The sequence below is a fragment of the Carex rostrata genome, chromosome 1, assembly GCF_964058835.1.
Source record: "Carex rostrata chromosome 1, lpCarRost1.2, whole genome shotgun sequence".
NCBI classification, from domain to species: Eukaryota; Viridiplantae; Streptophyta; class Magnoliopsida; order Poales; family Cyperaceae; genus Carex; species Carex rostrata.
This window is the reverse complement of record NC_135918.1, coordinates 12,172,975-12,200,118: the sequence shown is the minus strand read 5'-3', so window position 1 is coordinate 12,200,118 and position 27,144 is coordinate 12,172,975. Positions and strand designations below refer to the sequence as shown.

The window sequence follows — 27,144 nt, the reverse complement described above, 5'->3', positions numbered from 1 at the left end:
AAACATAAAAATTACTTGACAGGTCAGAACAATATCTAAATCTCAATCATGTGTTTTCCGCCGAAACTTTTATTAATATTAAAAAATATATATATAATTTCACATTCTGCACCAAATCCAAATTCGGAAAAATACGAAATCCGCCCAATTTGAAGAATTATTCTCTGGATTCAGGTCTTCTTTCCGAAAAATTATTCTACGAATTTGTCTTTTTATTAAATAGAAAATGTTATGATTTATTTATTTTTTGTATTGATATATTAGAATTTTTTTCATATATTCTTTGAAAATGGATGGAATAATATATAATTTGATTTATTAGAAAGACTACAACAAATCATTTGGATCAGCATTTTCTTTTCGGCTGTAAGAAAAATTAAAATATTTCTTTGTGTGTTATCGAAAAAAAAAATATTATGAAGCTTAATTAGTTATTGATACCGGTTTAGAAGTCACTTCTAGGTAAATACAAAAAATATTGTGATCCTTATATTTTTCAAAAAAGTAATAATTTTCTCTGAATTTTGTCAGATGAAAAGATTTCTCATCAATTTTGTTTTTCAAAATGAACACAATATATTAGAATTTAAATGTACTAGAATGACCACAATATTTTCTTTATTTACTAAGAAGTGACTTTTGAACCGGGAACAATAACTCAGATCCAAAATATATATTTTTTTTTTCCAATGACAGACAAAGAAATATTTTAATTTTTCTTACAGCTGTAAAAATTATGTCTTGAAAAATGTTGATCCGAGTTATTTGTCGCAATTTTTCTACTAAATCAAGTTATATAGTATTTCATCTATTTTCAAAGAAATATATAAAATATTTCTAATATTTCAATAAAAAAATCATAACATTTATGTTTAATTAAAAAAAACTCCAATCCGGAGAATAATTCTCTAGAAAGTGAACTTCTGGATGTGGAGAATTATTCTTCAGAAAGTAAGTCTGGATCCGAAGAATTATTTTTCAGATTTGACAAAATCGAAAATAATCCGAAAACATATGCAAATTGTTAAATTTTGAAACTTTTTTTAATATTAATAAAACTTTCAGTGTTTTCTAGATAGTTTATTTGGTTTGGACACCAAAACACATGGTAATAAAAGGATTTTTTTTTAAATATACTCATATAAATTATTTTCAAATTGTCGAACTGGATACACATTACATTATTAAGCAAGCTAGACTTCACATCTGAACTCTGATTTTGAGAATATCAGGCTGGCTCTATAGAAAACTAGACTTGACAACCTTTAATTTGATACTCAATTGGACATTCGTAAAAAAATTTAATGACTATTTTAATTTCACTGGATTTCTGTATGGGTTAATTTCTTATATACCCTTAATTGCTTACAACATTAATTATCTATAATTAATGAGTCATTTTAATCTATTGTTTTCAATAATAATACTCTCACATTTAGTTTTAATATACGAAATTAAGATGGAGGCACACCTCGCGGAATTCCTCCGGGGCCTGTGGAACCCAGCTAACGTCCGCCTGATGAGTGTGATGGCCCGGCAGTTGCATCTATTCGACGAGCTCCGCCAAAAGAACACTACGGGCCCAGGACAGTCTTTCATCCAGGTAGGCGCCTCTGCACGAGGATATTGCGGGCAAGTTCCTCTATAGCGGGCCTCTATAATTCAATTGGGTTTGAATTTTCAATTGCGGGCAATATATGGGCTTTGTATATGGAAAGGAGGCCTTTTAGTTTTCGGTTAATTATGGAAGCTGGCTCTAGCAATTGTTAGATTGACAAATCTTTTGGATTTGCAACAGAAATCAATGCTTTTGGAGCACACTGGGATCCCTTTGAGGCGAAATCTATGTTTTTAAAGAATATAACAATTACAAGTTTACAACCCTCATAAGGGTCCATTTTGAAGTGTACTAAAACTTATTATTAAGGAATCTTTTGGCAAAAAGGTTTTAGACAAGGCTATTTTTGGTGAGGAATTTGCAAGATGAAGACTATACAAGTTGGATTATGATTTAAAATGTGGGTTCTAGGAAAAATGGGAGATGATTATATAGCTCAATAAATTAAAAATTTAGACATATACAATGAAATTACTTAAAAAAATAACCTTAATTAGTATCGTATTTGCAACAGAACAATTTGTTCTTAAGCCATTCTGTCAAACACTCACCCCAATCACAATGTCACTTTAATAACAAATCTACTGAAGAGCATAATTGTTGAAATTTCAATAAAAACACCATTAAAATCAGATGCAAACATAGATGCAAACAAGATTAACTGAGTTGTTCCACGCACAATCCAATTTAACTAACAACTCTAAATCATTCAAAAGAGGAGAAGAGAATATGGGATTACGGCCTGGGCACATAGATGCTGGGCAATTTGGAAGGAAAGAAATAGAAGGCGCTTCTCGGGTGAGAAGAGAAATGTGATTCCACTAATATATGATACGCTCTATCAAATTCAACAATGTTTACAAAGACTATATTTTTCAACTGGTGGCTAAACAAGAGTTGGCTGAAATCAAATATCCGGGGGCAACCGAACCAGGTGCATCTGGTAATAATCAAGCATAACCGGCTCAATATTTTGAGCTTCCAATTTGCCAAAAAAAATGTTATAACAAATGTGACCCTCATCATTACGAACATATGACATTTTTCTCGTGTACGCCATGTAGACACTACCCAATCAATTGAATCTCAGTTATCAGTATGTACAGACAGCCAGGTAATGTTTGTTATAGTGACTAAGATTTACTGAATGAACGACTGAAATTTTGTTTGAATGAATAGGTGCTTAGAAGCAAAAAAAAAAATAGCATGCTATTTAGAGTAGCAGTGATTTATACTAAATCAATTTCCTCCATTATCTTATCACTTTTTTTTTTAACAATTTTAGCATAACAAAATATTTTTTTTTCCCATTAATACAAACAATATATGTTGAAGGATAAATCTCGGTTGCCATTTTATAAATATTGTTAGTTGAATTACTAGTAACACTAACAAATTGAAAATATTCTGAAATTTATGGAAAAAAGCGCTTGTGATTCTTTTCAACTACGGATAAGACAAGAAATTAATATAGATTAGATGACTATAAACAATTTTGGTTCATCTCTTTATATGAGTCTCCAAGATAGGTCTTCATACTTCGACACTCCGTAGATGTGCATCATATCATAAGATTGCACTTTGTTGTTTAGGGCAGTACTTAATTTCCCAAAAAAATGAAAGAGAAGGATTTCTACGGCCACAAATTTTCATGAACTTTTTTAAATATTAGAAATTAAAAAGTTCAAACAATAAATCTGAATCATGAATCTTGTCTCAATTGGCAGTCTAAAGGGAAGTTGAATAGACGTTTAACTCAATTTTTCCATTTTTGTATGTGTGTGTGTGTGTGTGTGTGTGTGTGTGTGTGTGTTTTCTTTTGTAAATTCAACAGTATAATTTAATAAATGAAAACAAAAAATAAAGCAAGAGAGAACTCTTTAACTGGGATAAGGATAACACAATTCCTTGAAACTATTGTGGATTGTTGAACTAACTTAAGTGTGCGACATTCTTGATTCATAGAAGCAGCTGTTAAGCTTGTTTAATAGGCAGATATTCTTGATTTCTTTGTAATCCAATTAAATGTACCAAGTATAAAGACCTTTTGTGTTTGTAGCATTAATATTATTTCTCCTTAGACAATGGGTCAAATTTCCATTCTTTTTGTATATTGAGTACGAGTTTTAAAACTTTGAAAACACATTACAATTTAGGGATCAATAATAGTCATGAAGTATCATACAAATAAAATAAAACCAAAATAAAGGTGAAATATTTTCCAAACTGCTCAATACCTAACAAAAGTATCCTTCCATCACAACACTTCCATTAATGACTCTAGACTCCAAATCTTTCAATCTCAGATTTTTTGACTCAACTTCTAAACCTAAATGTGCTTCACCCGAGCTCCGAATCGGTAACACCTCCATAATTACCTTATTTAACAAATTGCTCTCATAAAAGTTCCTCAAAAGGCTCCTAATACCACCATCATCCTCTCTAAAATCCACAAGAACCCCAGATAAACCCCAGATTTTGCAGATGCAATATTAAGGATCCATGGACTTTAATACTTAACACTAATTATGTATGTTACTATTTATGAAATGGGCAAAAAATATCCTATAGAAGCCAACTCTTTCAATTGATTTTTTTTTTACGTAAAATATTCTTTTTTCAATGCATTCGGTTCATACACTAACGACAAAATATTGAAAAAAAAAGCAATAATTCATGGCCCGCGAATCATTATATCCGTTCGGAACTCTTAAATGAGAGTCAAGTTTATTTAGACACACTAGGATGAATTGCCAAAATTTTTATTAATAGTAAATTAATTAATTAAATATTGATAATAGAAGACGAATCTAAGTTTTTTTTAAATATAGGGAAAACATGATAGTTATCCTCTGAACGTTATAGACTATCACGGCTTAAAACCGTGCCAGGTCATACCAAAATAATGTCAGTTCTTGGTCAAAAGAGTGTTATTTCATGTCAAAATAAGGTTTGTTCGAAATAGACTATTTCTGACCGTAATAGTCTATAACGTCCAGATAACGTTATAAACTATCACGTTTTTCCTATATTTCGAAAAATTAAACTCAAATCCGTTCTCTATTATCTATTATCAATATTTATTTAAATAATTTATTATTAATAAAAATTTCGGGGATGAATTGTCCCAATTCCCAAAGGGGCAATCTGTCCTTATTTTCTCGTGATGATTGTGTAGCAGCTCGTAGGAGTGTTAATCAATTCGGTTCAGTTTTAGGCAAACTCATGATGATTGTGTAGCAGCTCATAGGAGTGTTTTTTTTTTTTGAGAAACAATAAGGGTCACGCCCTCATTTAAATTAACCATAATCGGTTACAAAGGTTTTAGGTTTTCGGGATTGGAAACCTTGTGCTGCGTACAGGGGTAAAGATGGAAAATAAAAACATAAAAAGAAAAAGAAAATGCTTAAATAGGAAAAAAAATGTAATGCAAGCAATAAGCAAAATTAGGCTAGTTACAATAATTCTAATTAGCCATTATCTCTGAGTCTTCTACCATCATCTCTTGGTGCTTGTGATGTTTTCCACTGTTGCAATATGTCTTGTATCAGTTGTTCCTCCGTTTTGATTTTATCGTTGAAAATCCGATTGCATCTCTCATGCCATATCATGAAGTTTGAAATTATGATTATTTCCCTGGTTTTCCTTGATATTGCGGCATCTACCATATCTTCAATAAAATCCCAATTTCTATCTCTTTGATTAATCTCCATAATTTGCATTGCTCCTCTGGTTATGGATGTTCCCCTCTGGCATTCATTGAAGAGATGCCTTGTCGACTCCCCACTCTTTCTACACAAGTAACACATTCCCACCAGTATGAATCCTCTTGATTGAAGGTTGTTGGCTGTGAGGATTTTATTATGATAGAGTAACCATGCAAAGATTTTAAAGCGGGGTGGGATTCTAATTTTCCATATTTTCCACACATTTGAACCAATCCTAGGGCTGTCACTTAATCTAAAGTAGGCTGTTTTGACAGAAAAAAATACCATGGTTTTGAGGTTTCCAAGCTATTTCATCTATTACCTCCTGTGTTGAGGCAATTTGCTGGCAAAGCAGCTGCCTCAATTGTTGCAATTGTGACAGTTGTTGGTTTCCTTCATCTGAAGTTATTGGTTTGAATAATGTGGTCATATCCCTTGTGCCAATAACTTCCTTAACTGTGCAATCTTGGTTTAGCGCGAAGGTAAATAGTATATGAAGCATATCTCTGAGTATCCCGTGCCCCCAATCCTCTTTCCAGAATCTGATGTTTGTGCCCTGTACTGGTATTCTCAAAAATGTGCTTTCACTCAAAGATTGTGCCTTTTTCAAATGCCTTGAGAAAAAAGCTGATTCATATAGTGCCATTGGTCCCTGTTGGCAGTATATGGTAGCAAATATCGTTTTCCAAATTTTTTGTTTCGGTTTATGCCATTGCCATAACCATTTCATCAAAAGGGCCGTGTTGAAAAAACTGAGATTAATGATTCCTAAACCACCCAATTTTCTGGGAATGCAAATCATCTCCCAATTTGCTAGATGAATCTTTCTTTGATCTTGCTTTGCCCCATGCCATAGAAAATTCCGTCTAATACGGTCAATTTCTTCTATAACCCATTGCGGCAACTGAAAAACTGACATGAAGTAGATTGGTATGGCTGTTAGAACCGCATTGATCAAAACGATCCTTCCTGCTAATGAGAGAAACTTTGCTTCCCAACCCAAAAGGCGTTGCTCTATTTTCAAAATTAATACTTTGTATGTTGCTCATGGCATTGCTGCCTCTGTTAGTGGCAAACCTAGATACTTGAGAGGCCAAGTTCCTTTTTTGCACCCTAGGCTTGTAATTAGGGTTTCTAGGTTTCTTTCTTGCACATTCATCCCCACCAATTCAGATTTATCCATATTTACCTTTAGGCCCGAAATTTCCTGGAAGGTTTTTAGGATCAAGTTGAGCACTTGAATCTGTTGCACTTCGGGTTTTATGAAAAATAGGGCATCATCGGCATATAACAAGCATGCTTCCATGGAGTTGAATGGCATTCTGAGAGCTCCTGTGCTGCTTAATTTTTGCATTCATCTCGGTAGGAAATCCATAGCTATGATGAATAATAGAGGAGAAAGTGGGTCCCCTTGCCGCACCCCTCTTTTTAGAATTATTTTCTTTCCAATTAGACCGTTGAGAATTATTTGTGAGCATCCCTGTAGTGCCAAATTTTTAATCCAGAGTAGCCATTGTGGGGAGAAACCCATAGCTTCCATTACCTTTAGCAAGAAGTTCCAATTGATTGTATCGAAAGCCTTATGGATGTCGGCTTTGAAAATTGCAAGTGGTAACTTGGCTTTTCTTGCAAATTGCAGTGTCTCTCTCGCATAAATGAATCCTTCTGAAATTTGTCTTCCCTTCACGAATCCTGTTTGTGATTGGTGTAGTAGTCTATCTATCTGTCCTTGAAGCCTATTCGCCAAGATTTTAGAAAAAATCTTTTGGCATCCGTGTAGTAGGCTTATAGGTCGAAAATCTGTTGGTTTCTTGGGGTTGTTTGTTTTCGGCAGAAGTACTATTAGTGAGGAGTTTAGGTGTTCTAATGGTTGATTCGTGGAGGAGACCAAGGTGAAAACAGCCAATAAATCTGGAATGATCATAGGTGCAAAGGTTTTATAGAATTCACCGGTCAGACCCTCGGGGCCCGGGGATTTGTTGTTAGGCTATTCTTGAATGACCTGTGCAATTTCTTCTTGTGTGATGGGAGTTGCTATGTTTGCTAAGTCATGTTGAATTGGGTATAGTTGCTGCCAATCTATGTTCTGGAATCCCTCTTCTTCCTTTCCCATCAAATTTATGTAGAATTCGCGAAAAATCTGAGCTTTGCTTTGTTGGTCCTTATGCATTCTTCCATTGTGTTCTATCTCTCCCACTATTTTTTGTCTCTGTGAGGAAGTCGCATATGCATGAAAATATGCAGTGTTGTTGTCTCCATCTAAATCCCACTTGGTTTTAGCTCTTTGTTTCCATAACTCCTCTTCATACACCGCCAAAGTGGTGTATCTCCGTTTCACTAAAGCCTTTGTCTTTCTTTCTAACTGTGTTGATATTCTTCTCTCCTCGACTTTATCTAGCCATCCTATGAAATCCCTGCATACCCCTATTTGCCTTTTGACATTTCCAATCCGTGCCCTTGTCCATTTTGTAATCTCGGATTTAACCTTTTCTAACTTATTATGCAATTGTGTTGGTGTCACTACTGGTGGTAGTGTGATCCATACCTGGTTCATGAAATTGATGAATTCTTCTGATTTCAGCCATAGGTTTTTGAATCTGAAAATCTTTGTTTTTTTGAAAGATGTAGTTGCTGTGTACATAACCGGGCTATGATCAAAATTTGTATTTGGCAACACCTCCTGTTTGGTCGGTTCAAACCGAGATATATTAATTTGTTTATTTCAAACAATTGATATATAATAAACCGAAGTATATTAATAAATAAACCGGAGTATTAAGAAATAAATTAAGATATTAAGAAATAAACCGTAGTATTTAAAGCAATTGATTAAGAAATAAACCGAGATGGTTCGTATCAAATTCATAATATATAAAAGTTTGGTCGGTTCGATTATTTTGGTTTTAAAAAATTTCAAACCGAATCAAACCGAAGTTCTAATTCGGTTTTAAAAAGAAAACCAAACCAAACCATTTGATCCGAACTAATTCGGTTCGGATCAAAACCGAATAAACCGGACCCAATGAACACCCCTAGGGATATGTAAAGGTGGAAAAGGAGACTGGGGAGTCCAAAGAGTTTATCTATATTCTCTCATTTCGATATGAGGGTTATAAAATTTAAATAATTGTATATAAAATTCACCTCTCCTGATTCATCTTTTCTCAAAATTTAGTCTTGTGATGTAAACATGAATCGATCGATCAAATCGGTTATCTCTCGTATCCTCTTCTATAGAACGCTCTTAACACAAAACTAGTATCATATCGGTGCGTTGCAACATCATATTATAAGAAACAAATATATTAATGAAAAAAATAATTATCTAAAAATTAAAACACATGTTAATAGAAAATTTATATGATTTTGTATTTTTAATTAACTTTAATCGTGATCTATGATAACAATTTGATGATGTGATGATTTTTTATTTTTAAGTACCAATGATATCAAATAATAGCTCGATTCGAATCTAATATTAAATATCATACAACAATTAAATATCAATATATAATATGATTACAAAAAACATAAATAAAAAGTGTTATCGTGAGTATGTACACACACATATTATAAGAGAAATATATATTCACACACACGTTTCAATTTATATTCTTCTTTGTTTCCAATTTATAGAATATATATATACACGCACACATTGATATATTCTATATTTGAAATATATTCTAAATTGCCCACACCAATATGTACAGAAACAAAGAAAGAGAAACAAAGAAATAAGAAAATGAAAGGTGAAGTCTTCTCAATTGAAGAGGAGAAATATGGAAACAAAGAAATAAGAAAACAGATAAATATATCGCTAAATTTCAGAATTTGTTCAATTTTAATTGTAACGTATCGTGTGACAGCACATGTGGTGGGTATGTTTTTAACTAAATTTAGACTTTTATACATAAAAAAGATGCATTTAATCAAAAGAAGACAAATTATGTAATTGAAGGGCTGAGATTAAATCCGAAGTTTTACCTTTCAATCGTAGCCGTTGACGGATCGGACACCCAACATGCTTAATAATAGAATGGAGATATGTTTTGACCCACTACAAAATATGTCTCATATTTTGCGTGACCGACGTGTCCAGTGCCTATTCGGTTATACCGTAGGGGCCAGTATTATTTGAGCTTTGAGATTCGTGTAGAACGTATTTGAAAGGCTGAGATTTTCTGAAAAGTCACGCAAAATATGAGATAGATGCGAATTCAAATCATATACCATTTTTTGCATGATGTTCTTCTTGTTATTCTGCGACAATTTTTGTTCAGACGTGTACTATTCTTATTTTCCTTTTGGTTCATCAACTTGGCCCACTACACGTATCGAAACAGAGTTATGTTCACCAAAAATCTTGCAATGAGCGGTTCATTCATCCACCGGCCACTGCGCATTACAAGGAAGTCGCACGTGCCTTAGAACGAGAATTCAGAAAGAAAGAAAAAAAAAACAAAATGCATTTGAAGTCAATCATTCTGTTTGTTGCATATGCATAAGAATGTTCGTTTCCAAAATAATTAAGTGCTTGCAGCGCATGTTCTAGATGACTTTACTCCCATTAATTATTGCAGGCTTAATAATTCATCAATTGTCATGAGCTAATGAAAGAATTTTAAGGATATTTGTTTGAATATTGTGCCACCAAAGTAGCTACCAACTTCGATAATTCTTTATTTGTAAACGAACATGTCATAACTCGGATACAACTGGGTGACTTTGTAACAATTAACAATTCCAACCTCCAAAAAAAAAAAATGTGCTGAATATTATTTAACAGTTTCATTATAAAACCAGAACCTGCAATGAACTCTTAGTTTTACATTCATAATAGTATGAATTTCTCTTAATGTACAAGAAAGCTGATTGTTGAGATTTTGTGGTTAACTAAGTTTAATTATTTTATTATTGAACACTGAAAAATTGGCATACACATTTGATTCTTTTAGGACATTGAATCGCTCTATGGTGCAGCTATTCATGACGATATTAAATAAGGAAAACATGATCAGCTTTGGCAAGATACATTTAAAAAGGCTAATTAGAAGAAAGAATATCATGCATAGTAATGATCGAATCCAATTAAATCTTGCTGTTGTTTTACCATATTTTGCAAACTTCTATATATAGAGAGAGTTTTTATTGATTAATTGATTGGCTCCAACAAAATATATATCTTGTATTGTTTACTAATTTATTAATAAATATTTCTTCTTAATTTTTTTTTACTATCTCGGTTGTATTTATAAATTTTCCGCTATCACTTTAACTGCTATGTGATGTTATGAAATAATATAAAATTTATATTAAAACTCATAAGCATGGCTCAAATCTAACTTGCACTTTAAGCAGTAAGGTGTTACGTACGTACATTAATTTACATTTAAGAGGTTTTAGATTCAAATCTAGTCGACATAATATGGTGAGAGATTTCTGAGCCTTGTTTATTAGTTATTACTTAGAAAAGAAATCATAAAAATGATTTGTGATAATGTCTTGTATCATTTGTAATTCATGTCCCCCTTAAATTATGAAATTTATAAGCACAACTTTAATTTATACAGTGTTTTTTTTTAAAGTTTGGTAGCAACCAACATTTTAATAAATAATACAAAAGTTGTTTACAATAAATTTTACATCACTCTATCTATATCATGTCATGGCCTCAGTCAGTCTCCATTTTCCTGGTAAGAAAAGCGGCATTCTGGCATGCTAATTTATACATTATTAATTGTAGGGAAAATTGGTTATTTTCCACTCCAAAATAGGGTTGTATAAAAAGCTCGCGACTCGAACTCAGCTCGGTAATGAACTCGTTAACAACTCGTTCATTTAAAATTCGAGTTAGTCTGACTCGAGTTGAGTAATTCGTGAATTAAATAAGTTGAGTTCGAGTTGGACTCAACTCACTCGTTACAACTTGTGACTCGTTTGATTAATTATTTCCTCCGTAACTTTCAGCCTATTTCATTTTTCCGACTAAATGTGACTGATCCAAGTTGACCCAACTAATTTCATTTGATCATTTCGTTGTGGATTGTTTGTTAATTCAATATTTACTTCTCATATTATTACATAACAATCATTATCAATTCAAATGTTCAACATTTCAACACCTTAAGCGAGTTGACTCACGAGTCACGAGCCAACTCGAGTTGCTCGCGAGTTGAATTCGAGTCTGTCGGCTAGTCAAATCCGATCAATCGGTCGATATTTTTTCAGACTCAGTATTGTTTGTTCGAGTCATATATATCTTAGAACTTGGAAGATGCTGATAATTGAATCATATTGTTTCGAAAGAACCTGGAAGTTAGACAAGTGGTTAGAACCTAAACTATTAAAGTAATATATATAATTATATATGCTCATATATACTCAAGTAGTTAGAACGTAGAACTATTAAAATCATGCATCTTTCCACAACACCTTGTCTATAAATACTCAACATATCTCCTCAATTCTTCCTCATCAGCTCTCCTTAACTCTCTTTCAACCATCCAGTCAATATATACTTTGTCATAAATTCTTTGATATATAGCTGAAACTAATTAAAATGGAAAGCAAGATTTCCATTTTGATCACATGCCTTATATTTGCTACAGCATTTCAGCTCCTGCTTCCAGCATCGGAAGCATCTCTTAAGGTCGGGTATTACAAGAGCAAATGTAAAAGGGCGGAGTCAATTGTGAAGAGCACTGTCGGAACTTATGTTAAAAAAAATCCCGGTTTAGGCGCTGGTCTCATCCGCATGTACTTTCATGACTGTTTTGTCAGGGTAATATTATTGCTTCTATATTTATTTCCAGTACTGTTTTGTCAGGGAAGATGCATCGATCATTGTTTTAACTTTTAAGAACATTATTTAATTGAAATTAAAGAATTACTGCATGAATTAATGTATTAATTACGCGAATGACGACATAAGTCACATAACAACATATTCTTCTTCACTCACTAGGGTTGTGATGCTTCAGTCCTCCTGGACCCAACTCAAGCAAACCCCCAACCAGAAAAGCTTGCCATTCCAAACAACCCGAGCCTCCGAGGCTTTGAAGTGATCGACGCAGCCAAGGCTGAGGTAGAAAAGGAGTGTAAAGGAGTCGTTTCATGTGCTGATATCATAGCATTGGCTGCCCGTGATGCCTCTTACATCCTAGGTAATATCTCCTACAAAATCCCGACAGGTAGGCTCGACGGTAGGGTTTCCAACAGTGCCGAGGCATTGCAAAATCTTCCCCCATCCTTTTTCAATCTCACACAACTTGAGGCCAGCTTTGCAACGAAGGGGCTCAGCACTTCCGACATGGTCGCTCTTTCTGGGGCCCACTCAATCGGAAGATCGCATTGCTCCTCCTTTAGCAGCCGCCTCTACCCCACCATTGACAGCACCATGAACCAAACCTTTGGCGCCTCTTTGATAAAACTTTGTCCCGATCCCAACAATGCAATCAATGATGGTGACGTTCCACAGGACTTTGTGACGCAGGATAAACTAGATGTACAGTACTACAAAAATGTTGAATCGCTAACTGCGCTTTTCTTCTCCGACTGGAGCTTGCTTACCAGCACTGAAACCAGAAAACAGGTAGATACCTACACTAAGGAGCCTGAGACGTTCAAGCAAGATTTCATAAACGCGATGGTGAAAATGGGAAACATTGAGGTGCTCACGGGGCCACCGGGCGAAGTCAGGGGGCCCACATGTCGTTTCGTCAACTGAGAATGTTATGTAGTTATCTGGTTTAAAATGTCAATGCTTTTATTTCTTTCTATTTTTGCTTTTATTATGTACCGGTTATTCCATTCATTTCTATTGTATTGTTACAGTGTGACATTACCAACAAACACTTAAAATTTAGTTACCCTGAAGCCTTAATGAAGTTGTGCCCCTTAATGAGACACCCATTATTTTAGGTTTAATTGTACTCTCAGCCATTCCAAATTATTTATCTAATTATAAACATAATAATTACTTGACAGGTCAGAACAATATCTAAATCTCAATCATGTGTTTTCCGCCGAAACTTTTATTAATTTCACATTCTACACCAAATCCAAATTCGGAAAAATACGAAATCCGCCCAATTTGAAGAATTATTCTCTGGATCCAGGTCTTCTTTCCGGAAAATTATTCTACGAATTTGTTTTTTTATTAAATAGAAAATATTATGATTTATTTATTTTTTGTATTGATATATTATAATTTTTTCATATATTCTTTGAAAATGGATGGAATAATATATAATTTGATTTATTAGAAAGACTACGACAAATCATTTGGATCAGCATTTTCTTTTCGGCTGTAAGAAAAATTAAAATATTTCTTTGTGTGTTATTGAATAAAATAAAAATATTATGAAGCTTAATTAGTTATTGATACCAGTTCAGAAATCACTTCTAGGTAAATACAAAAAATATTGTGATCCTTATATTTTTCGAAAAAGTAATAATTTTCTCTGAATTTTGTCAGATGAAAAGATTTCTCATCAATTTTGTTTTTCAAAATGAACACAATATATTAGAATTTAAATGTACTAGAATGACCACAATATTTTCTTTATTTACTAAGAAGTGACTTTTGAACCGGGAACAATAACTCAGATCCAAAATATTTTTATTTTTTTTCCAATGACACACAAAGAAATATTTTTATTTTTCTTACAGCTATAAAAATTATGTCTTAAAAAATGTTGATCCGAGTTATTTGTCGCAATTTTTCTACTAAATCAAATTATATAGTATTTCATCTATTTTCAAAGAAATATATAAAATATTTCTAATATTTCAATAAAAAATCATAACATTTCTATTTAATTAAAAAAAACTCGAATCCGGAGAATAATTCTCTAGAAAGTGAACTTCTGGATGTGGAGAATTATTTTTCAGAAAGTAAGTCTGGATCCGAAGAATTATTTTTCGGATTTGACAAAATCGAAAATAATCCGAAAACATATGGAAATTGTTAAATTTTGAAACTTTTTTTAATATTAATAAAACTTTCGGTGTTTTCCAGATAGTTTATTTGGTTTGGACACCAAAACACATGGTAATAAAAGGATTTTTTAAAAATATACTCATATAAATTATTTTCAAATTGTCGAACTGGATACACATTACATTATTAAGCAAGCTAGACTTCACATCTGAACTCTGATTTTGAGAATATCAGGCTGGCTCTATAGTAAACTAGACTTGACAACCTTTAATTTGATACTCAATTGGACATTCGTAAAAAAATTTAATGACTATTTTAATTTCACTGGATTTCTGTATGGGTTAATTTCTTATATACCCTTAATTGCTTACAACATTAATTATCTATAATTAATGAGTCATTTTAATCTATTGTTTTCAATAATAATACTCTCACATTTAGTTTTAATATACGAAATTAAGATGGAGGCACACCTCGCGGAATTCCTCCGGGGCCTGTGGAACCCAGCCAACGTCCGCCTGATGAGTGTGATGGCCCGGCAGTTGCATCTATTCGACGAGCTCCACCAAAAGAACACTACGGGCCCAGGACAGTCTTTCATCCAGGTAGGCGCCTCTGCACGAGGATATTGCGGGCAAGTTCCTCTTTCCGATCGTCTAGGAGAGGCAACAAGTGACAAGAATGGCAAATATCTCCATCTATCTTGTTTTCATATTAAAACTAAATAGTTAGATACACTAGGTGCCACAGATGAAGTGGAAAAAAATTGAAGGAGACAAGAAAATGAAATCTGAACCATTTTTTTAGTCTAACACGAATCTATATGGGCTTTGAATTTTCAATTGCGGGCAATATATGGGCTTTGTATATGGAAAGGAGGCCTTTTAGTTTTTGGTTAATTATGGAAGCTGGCTCTAGCAATTGTTAGATTGACAAATCTTTTGGACTTGCAACATAAATCAATGCTTTTGGAGCACACTGGGATCCCTTTGAGGCGAAATCTATGTTTTTAAAGAATATAACAATTACAATTTTACAACCCTCACAAGGGTCCATTTTGAAGTGTACTAAAACTTATTATTAAGGAATCTTTTGGCAAAAAGGTTTTAGACAAGGCTATTTTTGGTGAGGAATTTGCAAGATGAAGACTATACAAGTTGGATTATGATTTAAAATGTGGGTTCTAGGAAAAATGGGAGATGATTATATAGCTCAATAAATTAAAAATTTAGACATATACAATGAAATTACTTAAAAAAATAACCTTAATTAGTATCGTATTTGCAACAGAACAATTTGTTCTTAAGCCATTCTGTCAAACACTCACCCCAATCACAATGTCACTTTAATAACAAATCTACTGCAGAGCATAATTGTTGAAATTTCAATAAATTAAAACACCATTAAAATCAGATGCAAACATAGATGCAAACAAGATTAACTGAGTTGTTCCACGCACAATCCAATTTAACTAACAACTCTAAGTCATTCAAAAGAGGAGAAGAGAGTATGGGATACGGCCTGGGCACATAGATGCTGGGCAATTTCGAAGGAAAAAAATAGAAGGCGCTTCTCGGGTGAGGAGAAATGTGATTCCACTAATATATGATACGCTCTATCAAATTCAACAATGTTTGCAATTATAAGATTGTAACAGGTACTGGCCATATATAGGAGAGATTATGCGGCCTGGTACTGTGTAATGTTGGCAATTTTATTTACCATATAATTTAGTTCATGTATAGGTGCTGGTGTGTGTGGTGTTGTACAGATACTTTTTCTTATTAATGAAATCGTTAGCTCAGGCTAACCTTATAAAAAAATAACTCTAAAACATTCCATACACACATCCCAAAAGAATAAAAACCAACATTCAAAAGTAATATAATTTTTTTTTAACTCGTACTAATATCTATGTATTACATATCTTTAAAAGCATAAATAAAATACAAAGACTATATTTTTCAACTGGTGGCTAAACAAGAGTTGGCTGAAATCACATATCCGGGGGCAATCGAACCAGGTGCATCTGGTAATAATCAAGCATAACCGGCTCAATATTTTTAGCTTCTAATTTGCCAAAAAAAATGTTATAACAAATGTGACCCTCATCATTACTCACAGATGACATTTTTCTCGTGTACGCCATGTAGACACTACCCAATCAATTGAATCTCAGTTATCAGTATGTACAGACAGCCAGGTAATGTTTGTTATTCCCATAAAAAATAGCAATGTCGCTTGATGGTGACTAAGATATAATTTTGATGAGTGACTAAGATTTACTGAATGAACGACTGAAATTTTGTTTGAATGAACATGTGTTAACTTAAATGGTACTTTAGGTCCTTATTTTTCTTGTAAACGGGGGGTTAGACAGAGTGACCCACTATCCACTTTCCTCTTTATTCTAGTTACGGATGTTTTGAATAAAATTTTACATAGGGCAAAAGTAGGGGGATATATTGAGGGCTTAGAAAACTTTCCGAATTTTGGTAATATTTTGAATTTACACTTTGCAGATGACACTTTGTTGTTCCTTAAAGCTGATAAGGACATCTTGAATTATGTTAAATGGCTTTTTTTAGCTTTTGAGAATGTTTCAGGTCTTAAGATTAATTTTGAGAAAAGTGAAATGTTTCCTCTCAATTTATCTTTATCAGAATGTGATGAGTTATCTTCTGTGTTAGGATGTAAAGTAGTTAATCTTCCACTTACTTATTTAGGTGTTCCAATAAACAACAAGTCTCTTACGGATATAGATTGGCAAATTTTAATTGATAAAATTGAAAAGAGACTTTAAAGTTGGAAAGGGTCTTTATTATCTTTAGGGGGGCGAGTTACTCTTTTAAATTCAGTTTTGTCAGTTGTTCCTCTATATTGGATGTCTATTTATAGATTACCAACAAAAATTAGGCATAAAGTAGATAAGATTAGAAGGAAATTTTTATGGCATGGGGGTAATTCTACTAGGAAAAAATATTTTTTGGTAGCATGAAATATAGTATGTAACGGTAAGGATCAAGGTGGTCTCGGTATCTTAGACTTGAAAAATATGAATAAGGCTCTTCTAGCCAAATGGCTGATAAGATTCCATGACAATTCTGTTACTGGTATATGGAAAGATATTCTTCAATGTAAATACGGTTTCAGAACTGCCCCTTCTGTATGTTCTCATTTTTGGAAATCTATTCTAAAAGATCATATTGTAATTAATTTAGGTCTTAATAAAGAAATAGGTAATGGTAGAACAACTGCTTTTTGGCTCGATCGTTGGTTTACTGAACATGCCTTGCAACATCTATATCCAAATTTGTTTTCGATTGTTTATAATAGATTTATTTCTGTGGCAGATGTTTTTGATAACTCCTTCTTACAATTGTCTTTCAAGAGACAACTTACGGGTATTTACTTAGTATAATGGAATGCTTTGCAAGTTAGATTTCAACATTTTACTTTGTCTCCTAATTTAGATGATAGATTGATACAGAGATGGTGATCACAAAATGATCACTTCACTGTTCATTCTTTTTATAAATGGTTAGAGTATGGAGGTATAACAAATTCTGAATATGATACCATTTGGAAATCTCACATCCCTTTAAAAATCAAAATCTTTATTTGGCTGGTCCGACGAGATAAAATTCTAACTAAGGTTAACTTAACAACTAAAGGTTGGCCAGGGGATCTTACTTGTGCATTTTGTGACCAACATGAGAGTACTGAACATTTATTTATACATTGTTCATATGTACGATTGATCTGGAATTGGATTGCATCCCACAATTCTTTTACCTTTAATTGTAATTCTTTAGATGATCTATGGTTACTTGATGTTTCTATTCCCTTGAAGGATAGATTACTTGTAGAATTGCTAAGGGGAGCTATCTTATGGACTGTATGGTTAGAAAGAAATAGAGTTATTTTCAATGATGATACTAATCCCATTTCCGCTAAATCATTAGGTTTTAAGATAATTTCGTTAGCTACTTTTTAGTGTAAATCTAGATCTGAAAACTCGTTTTTGAAATTAAATCTAATGCTTCCATATGATGTTAAGGACCTCCCAGATCAGATACTGGAGGAGGAGGAGGAGTCAACCCAGGTTTCTGGAACTGGCAGCCCTCCAGGTCAAATGTCTGGAGAAGAATTGACGGATGAAGACTTACTGGATTATGATTAGTAGTCTTTTCTTATACTAACTGTTTAGCTTTTGTTTTGGTGATCTATTATTGTTTGGTGTATTTTCTATTACTGTGTTGGTTGTTTCTTGTATGTTTTATATCTTTTGCTATTAACACTTTATTGTTGTAGACCTTTTCATATTTGATTATGGTACCTAATTTGGGTACCATATCAAAATATGTTTGATTTCAATAAAATCGGTGGTATTACCACTACTTTTCAAAAAATACAGTAGCAGAGATTAATATTAAATCAATTTCCTCCATTATCTTATCACTTTTTTTTTAATAATTTTAGCATAACAAAATAAAAATTTTCCCATTAATACAAACAATATATGTTGAAGGATAAATCTCGGTTGCCATTTTATAAATATTGTTAGTTGAATTACTAGTAACACTAACAAATTGAAAATATTCTGAAATTTATGGAAAAAAGAGCTTGTGATTCTTTTCAACTACGGATAAGACAAGAAATTAATGTAGATTAGATGACTATAAACAATTTTGGTTCATCTCTTAATATGAGTCTCCAAGATAGGTCTTCATACTTCGACACTCCGTAGATGTGCATCATATCATAAGATTGCACTTTGTTTGTTGTTTAGGGCAGTACTTAATTTCCTAAAAAAATGAAAGAGAAGGATTTCTACGGCCACAAATTTTCATGAACTTTTTTAAATATTAGAAATCAAAAAGTTCAAACAATAAATCTGAATCATGAATATCTTGTCTCAATTGGCAGTCTAAAGAGAAGTTGAATAGACGTTTAACTCAATTTTTCCATTTTTGTATGTGTGTGTGTGTGTGTGTTTTTTTTTTTTTTTTGTAAATTCAACAGTATAATTTAAATAAGAAAATTATATAAACAGTGCCATACTGTTTTAATAAATGAAAACAAAAAATAAAGCAAGAGAGAACTCTTTAACTGGGATAAGGATAACACAATTCCTTGAAACTATTTTGGATTGTTGAACTAACTTAAGTGTGCGACATTCTTGATTCATAGAAGCAGCTGTTAAGCTTGTTTAATAGGCAGATATTCTTGATTTCTTTGTAATCCAATTAAATGTACCAAGTATAAAGACCTTTTGTGTTTGTAGCATTAATATTATTTCTCCTTAGACAATGGGTCAAATTTCCATTCTTTTTGTATATTGAGTACGAGTTTTAAAACTTTGAAAACACATTACAATTTAGGGATCAATAATAGTCATGAAGTATCATACAAATAAAATAAAACCAAAATAAAGGTGAAATATTTTCCAAACTGCTCAATACCTAACAAAAGTATCCTTCCATCACAACACTTCCATTAATGACTCTAGACTCCAAATCTTTCAATCTCAGATTTTTTGACTCAACTTCTAAACCTAAATGTGCTTCACCCGAGCTCCGAATCGGTAACACCTCCATAATTACCTTATTTAACAAATTGCTCTCATAAAAGTTCCTCAAAAGGCTCCTAATACCACCATCATCCTCTCTAAAATCCACAAGAACCCCAGATAAACCCCAGATTTTGCAGATGCAATATTAAGGATCCATGGACTTTAATACTTAACACTAATTATGTATGTTACTATTTATGAAATGGGCAAAAAATATCCTATAGAAGCCAACTCTTTCAATTGATTTTTTTTTTACGTAAAATATTCTTTGTTCAATGCATTCGGTTCATACACTAACGACAAAATATTGAAAAAAAGCAATAATTCATGGCCCGCGAATCATTATATCCGTTCGGAACTCTTAAATGAGAGTCAAGTTTATTTAGACACTAGGATGAATTGCCAAAATTTTTATTAATAGTAAATTAATTAATTAAATATTGATAATCGAAGACGAATCTAAGTTTTTTTGAAATATAGAGAAAACATGATAGTTATCCTCTGATCGTTATAGATTATCACGTCTTAAAATCGTGCCAGGTCATACTAAAATAATGTCAGTTCCTGGTCAAAAGAGTGTTATTTCATGTCAAAATAAGGTTTGTTCGAAATAGACTGTTTCTGACCGTAATAGCCTATAACGTCCAGAGAACGTTATAAACTATCACGTTTTTTCTATATTTCGAAAAATTAAACTCAAATCCGTTCTCTATTATCTATTATCGATATTTATTTAAATAATTTATTATTAATAAAAATTTCGGGGATGAATTGTCCCAATTCCCAAAGGGGCAATCTGTCCTTATTTTCTCGTGATGATTGTGTAGCAGCTCATAGGAGTGTTAATCAATTCGGTTCAGTTTTCGGCAAACTAATTAAAGTTATAATTCGGTTTTAAAAATATAACCGAATTGAACTGAATTGCAACTGAACCGAACCAAAGTTTTATTTCAGTTTGTTCGGTTCAAACCGAGATATATTAATTTGTTTATTTCAAACAATTGATATATAATAAACCGAAGTATATTAATAAATAAACCGGAGTATTAAGAAATAAATTAAGATATTAAGAAATAAACCGAAGTATTTAAAGCAATTGATTAAGAAATAAACCGAGATGGTTCGGATCAAATTCATAATATATAAAAGTTCGGTCGGTTCGGTTATTTTGGTTTTAAAAAATTTCAAACCGAACCAAACCGAAGTTCTAATTCGGTTTTAAAAAGAAAACCGAACCAAATAATTAAACCAAAAAACCAAACCGTTTGATCCGAACTAATTCGGTTCAGATCAAAACCGAATAAACCGGACCCAATGAACACCCCTAGGGGTATGTAAAGGTGGAAAAGGAGACTGGGGAGTCCAAAGAGTTTATCTATATTCTCTCATTTCGATATGAGGGTTATAAAATTTAAATAATTGTATATAAAATTCACCTCTCCTGATTCATCTTTTCTCAAAATTTAGTCTTGTGATGTAAACATGAATCGATCGATCAAATCGGTTATCTCTCGTATCCTCTTCTATAGAACGCTCTTAACACAAAACTAGTATCATACCGGTGCGTTGCAACAGGACATATTATAAAAAACAAATATATTAATAAAACTAATAACTATTTAAAAATTAAAACACATGTTAATAGAAAATTTATATGATTATGTATTTTTAATTAACTTTAATCGTGACCTCTGATAACAATTTGATGATGTGATGATTCTTTATTTTTAAGTACCAATAGTATCAAATAATAGCTCGATTCGAATCTAATATTAAATATCATACAACAATTCAATATCAATATATAATATGATATCAAAAAACATAAATAAAAAGTGTTATCGTGAGTATGTATAGGATATATATATACACACACATATTATAAGAGAAATATATATTTACACACACGTTCCAATTTATATTTTTCTTTGTTTCAAATTTATAGAATATATATATACACACGCACACATTGATATATTATATATTGGAAATATATTCTAAATTGCCCACACCAATATATATAGAAACAAAGAAAGAGAAACGAAGAAGAAGGAAACAAAGAAATAAGAAAATGAAAGGTGGAGTCTTCTCAATTGAAGAGGAGAAATATGGAAACAAAGAAATAAGGAAACAGATAAATATATCGCTAAATTTCAGAATTTGTTCAATTTTAATTGTAACGTATCGTGTGACAGCACATGTGGTGGATATGTTTTTAACTAAATTTAGACTTTTATACATAAAACATATGCATTTAATCAAAAGAAGACAAATTATGTAATTGAATGGCTGAGATTAAATCCGAAGTTTCACCTTTTAATCGTGGCCGTTGGCGGATCGGACACCCAACGTGCTTAATAATAGAATGGAGATATGTTTTGACCCACTACAAAATATGTCTCATATTTTGCGTGACCGACGTGTCCAGTGCCTATTCGGGGATACCGTAGGGGCCAATATTATTTGAGCTTTGAGATTCGTGTAGAACGTATTTGAAAGGCTGAGATTTTCTGAAAAGTCACGCAAAATATGAGATAGATGCGAATTCAAATCATATACCATTTTTTGCATGATGTTCTTCTTGTTATTCTGCGACAATTTTTGTTCAGACGTGTACTATTCTTATTTTCCTTTTGGTTCATCAACTTGACCCACTACACGTATCGAAACAGAGTTATGTTCACCAAAAATCTTGCAATGAGCGGTTCATTCATCCACTGGCCACTGCGCATTACAAGGAAGTCGAACGTGCCTTAGAACGAGAATTCAGAAAGAAAAAAAAAAAAAAAACCAAAATGCATTTGAAGTCAATCATTCTGTTTGTTGCATATGCATAAGAATGTTCGTTTCCAAAATAATTAAGTGCTTGCAGCGCATGTTCTAGATGACTTTACTCTCATCATTGCAGGTTTAATAATTCATCAATTGTCATGAGCTAATGAAAGAATTTTAAGGATATTTATTTGAATATTGTGCCACCAAAGTAGCTACCAACTTCAATAATTCTTTATTTGTAAACGAACATGTCATAACTGGGATACAACTGGGCGACTTTGTAACAATTAACAATTCCAACCTCAAAAAAAAAAAAAAAAAAAAATGTGCTGAATATTATTTAACAGTTTCATTATAAAACCAGAACCTGCAATGAACTCTTAGTTTTACATTCATAATAGTATGAATTTCTCTTAATGTACAAGAAAGCTGATTGTTGAGATTTTGTGGTTAACTTAAAGTTTAATTATTTTATTATTGAACACTGAAAAATTGGCATACACATTTGATTCTTTTAGGACATTGAATCGCTCTATGGTGCAGCTATTCATGACGATATTAAATAAGGAAAACATGATCAGCTTTGGCAAGATACATTTAAAAAGGCTAATTAGAAGAAAGAATATCATGCATAGTAATGATCGAATCCAATTAAATCTTGCTGTTGTTTTACCATATTTTGCAAACTTCTATATATAGAGAGAGAGTTTTTATTGATTGATTGACTCCAACAAAATATATATCTTGTATTGTTTACTAATTTATTAATAAATATTTCTTCTTAATTTTTTTTTACTATCTCGGTTGTATTTATAAATTTTCCGCTATCACTTTAACTGCTATGTGATGTTATGAAATAATATAAAATTTATATTAAAACTCATAAACATGGCTCAAATCTAATAACTTGCACTTTAAGCAGTAAGGTGTTACGTACGTACATTTACATTTAAGAGGTTTTAGATTCAAATCTAGTCGACATCATATGGTGAGAGATTTCTGAGCCTTGTTTATTACTTAGAAAAGAAATCATAAAAATGATTTGTGATAATGTCTTGTATCATGGGTAATTCATGTCCTCCTTAAATTATGAAATTTATAAACATAACTTTAATTTATACAGTGTTTTTTTTTAAAGTTTGGTAGCAACCAACATTTTAATAAATAATAGAAAAAATATTTACAATAAATTTTACATCACTCTATCTATGTCATGTCATGGCCTCAGTCAATTACTCGCAGGTCTCCATTTTCCTGGTAAGAAAAGCGGCATTCTGGCATGCTAATTTATACATTATTAATTGTAGGGAAAATTGGTTATTTTCCACTTCAAAATAGGGTTGTATAAAAAGCTTGCGACTTGAACTCATCTCGGTAATGAACTCGTTAACAACTCGTTTATTTAAAATTCGAGTTAGTCTGACTCGAGTTGAGTAATTCGTGAATTAAATGAGTTGAGTTCGAGTTGGACTCAACTCACTCGTTACAACTTGTGACTCGTTTGATTAATTATTTCCTCCGTAACTTTCAACCTATTTCATTTTTCCGACTAAATGTGACTGATCCAAGTTGACCCAACTCATTTCATTTGAACATTTCGTTGTGGATTGTTTGTTAATTCAATATTTACTTCTCATATTATTACATAACAACCATTATCAATTCAAATGTTCAACATTTCAACACCTTAAACGAGTTGACTCACGAGTCACGAGCCAACTAGAGTTACTCGCGAGTTGAATTCGAGTCAACGAGCCAGCTCGGCTCAGTATTCTCAACTTGACTCACTATCTTGCGAGTTGAATTCGAGTTATCCATAACTCGAGCTAACTCGGCTCATTAGCAGCCCTACTCCAAAACTTTAAAATTTGAAAAATGCCACCCCAAAATTAGAAATCATCCTAATGCCACTCTAAACTTAATTAATTTTTAATTTTGCCACTCAAAATAATTAATGACTAAAATACCCTCGCAAGGGAGGAGCTGGGGCTGCTCTGTTCTCTGTTGGGGTTGTTTCGATCGGCATCTCCAGAATCAGTACGCAAAGAGCCGTCTTCCAAGGTAACACTTGGTACAAAGTCGGTGGCCTTCATGTGCTGCAAAGTGAAGAGCTGTCATTCCACTCAATTTGTGCTAAAATTTCAAATGAAGGATCAATCTTTACCGGTTGATAAGTTGAGAGAAATAAAGGATCAGTTAACTGAGATCAATTTTGAACTGCAATTTGTGCTAAAATTTCAAATGAAGAAGTATCAAAATTAGCAAAATCATAGAGGATTCAAGGTTAGGCAAAACACACCTGACCACAGTAATTCCTTGAGTTCACCTCGGCTCCCTTATCCAGCAAAAGAGACACAATCTGACATCGAAGGCAACAAATTTTATCAACAATCAAACAAAATTCAAAGAAAGATAGAGGGAAAAGAGATGGGGAAGGTATTTTGGTCATTAATTATTTGGAGTGGCAAAATTAAAAATTAACTAAGTTTAGAGTAACATTAGAATAATTTCTAATTTTGGGTGGTATTTTTCAAATTTTAAAATTTTAAAGTGGCAAATAACCAATTTTTCCTTAATTGCAATTAAGGTCGATTTTAGTCTGTCGGCTAGTCAGAGTCGGTGAGCAATTTTACTTATCAGCTGTCAAATCCGATCAATCGGTCGATAATTTTTCAGACTCAGTATTGTTTGTTCGAGTCATATATATCTTAGAACTTGGAAGATGCTGATAATTGAATCATATTGTTTCGAAAGAACCTGGAAGTAAGACAAGTGGTTAGAACCTAGAACTATTAAAGTAATATATATAATTATATATGCTCATATATACTCAAGTAGTTAGAACGTAGAACTATTAAAATCATGCATCTTTCCACAACACCTTGTCTATAAATACTCAACATATCTCCTCAATTCTTCCTCATCAGCTCTCCTTAACTCTCTTTCAACCATCCAGTCAATATATACTTTGTCATAAATTCTTTGATATATAGCTGAAACTAATTAAAATGGAAAGCAAGATTTCCATTTTGATCACATGCCTTATATTTGCTACAGCATTTCACCTCCTGCTTCCAGCATCGGAAGCATCTCTTAAGGTCGGGTATTACAAGAGCAAATGTAAAAGGGCGGAGTCAATTGTGAAGAGCACTGTCGGAACTTATGTTAAAAAAAATCCCGGTTTAGGCGCTGGTCTCATCCGCATGTACTTTCATGACTGTTTTGTCAGGGTAATATTATTGCTTCTATATTTATTTCCAGTACTGTTTTGTCAGGGAAGATGCATCATTGTTTTAACTTTTAAGAACATTATTTAATTGAAATTAAAGAATTACTGCATGAATGTATTAATTACGCGAATGACGACATAAGTCACATAACAACATATATATTCTTCTTCACTCGCTAGGGTTGTGATGCTTCAGTCCTCCTGGACCCAACTCAAGCAAACCCTCAACCAGAAAAGCTTGCCATTCCAAACAACCCGAGCCTCCGAGGCTTTGAAGTGATCGACGCAGCCAAGGCTGAGGTAGAAAAGGAGTGTAAAGGAGTCGTTTCATGTGCTGATATCATAGCATTGGCTGCCCGTGATGCCTCTTACATCCTAGGTAATATCTCCTACAAAATCCCGACAGGTAGGCTCGACGGTAGGGTTTCCAACAGTGCCGAGGCATTGCAAAATCTTCCCCCATCCTTTTTCAATCTCACACAACTTGAGGCCGGCTTTGCAACGAAGGGGCTCAGCACTTCCGACATGGTCGCTCTTTCTGGGGCCCACTCAATCGGAAGATCGCATTGCTCCTCCTTTACCAGCCGCCTCTACCCCACCATTGACAGCACCATGAACCAAACCTTTGGCGCCTCTTTGAGAAAACTTTGTCCCGATCCCAACAATGCAATCAATGATGGTGACGTTCCACAGGACTTTGTGACGCAGGATAAACTAGATGTACAGTACTACAAAAATGTTGAATCGCTAACTGCGCTTTTCTTCTCCGACTGGAGCTTGCTTACCAGCACTGAAACCAGAAAACAGGTAGATACCTACACTAAGGATCCTGAGACGTTTAAGCAAGATTTCATAAACGCGATGGTGAAAATGGGAAACATTGAGGTGCTCACGGGGCCACCGGGCGAAGTCAGGGGGCCCACATGTCGTTTCGTCAACTGAGAATGTTATGTAGTTATCTGGTTTAAAATGCATTGCTTTTATTTCCTTCTATTTTTGCTTTTATTATGTACCGGTTATTCCATTCATTTCTATTAATTGTATTGTTACAGTGTGACATTAGCAACAAACACTTAAAATTTAGTTACCCTGAAGCCTTAATGAAGTTGTGCCCCTTAATGAGACACCCATTATTTTAGGTTTAATTGTACTCTCAGCCATTCCAAATTATTTATCTAATTATAAACATAATAATTACTTGACAGGTCAGAACAATATCTAAATCTCAATCATGTGTTTTCCGCCGAAACTTTTATTAATATTAAAAAATATATATATAATTTCACATTCTACACC

General features: G+C 33.0%; 3 protein-coding genes across 3 annotated transcripts; 2 read left to right on the top strand and 1 right to left on the bottom strand.

Annotated features, from left to right (window-relative positions):
- Positions 1–7,312: 7,312 nt before the first annotated feature.
- Positions 7,313–7,966, bottom strand: LOC144559559 (uncharacterized). Its single transcript, XM_078308653.1, has one exon. It carries the CDS (start codon positions 7,964–7,966, stop codon positions 7,313–7,315), a length of 654 nt encoding a protein of 217 aa, XP_078164779.1.
- Positions 7,967–11,878: 3,912 nt separating this feature from the next.
- LOC144566423 (peroxidase 2-like) lies at positions 11,879–13,112 on the top strand. Its single transcript, XM_078316440.1, has 2 exons — positions 11,879–12,109; positions 12,293–13,112. Exons 1-2 carry the CDS (start codon positions 11,888–11,890, stop codon positions 13,052–13,054), a joined length of 984 nt encoding a protein of 327 aa, XP_078172566.1. The 5' UTR covers positions 11,879–11,887; the 3' UTR covers positions 13,055–13,112.
- A 12,506-nt stretch (positions 13,113–25,618) lies between these two features.
- Positions 25,619–26,790, top strand: LOC144559481 (peroxidase 2-like). Its single transcript, XM_078308542.1, has 2 exons — positions 25,619–25,849; positions 26,029–26,790. The coding sequence occupies exons 1-2, from the start codon at positions 25,628–25,630 to the stop codon at positions 26,788–26,790; spliced, it is 984 nt and encodes a 327-aa protein (XP_078164668.1). The 5' UTR covers positions 25,619–25,627.
- Positions 26,791–27,144: the final 354 nt, after the last annotated feature.

Bases quoted from the DNA above. Each gene is read 5' to 3' on its own strand.
- LOC144559559 (XM_078308653.1), bottom strand. From the start codon at position 7,966: ATGTACACAGCAACTACATCTTTCAAAAAAACAAAGATTTTCAGATTC.
- LOC144566423 (XM_078316440.1), top strand. From the start codon at position 11,888: ATGGAAAGCAAGATTTCCATTTTGATCACATGCCTTATATTTGCTACA. The intron at 12,110-12,292 runs GTAATATTATTG...TTCACTCACTAG, and splicing joins TTCATGACTGTTTTGTCAGG to GGTTGTGATGCTTCAGTCCT.
- LOC144559481 (XM_078308542.1), top strand. From the start codon at position 25,628: ATGGAAAGCAAGATTTCCATTTTGATCACATGCCTTATATTTGCTACA. The intron at 25,850-26,028 runs GTAATATTATTG...TTCACTCGCTAG, and splicing joins TTCATGACTGTTTTGTCAGG to GGTTGTGATGCTTCAGTCCT.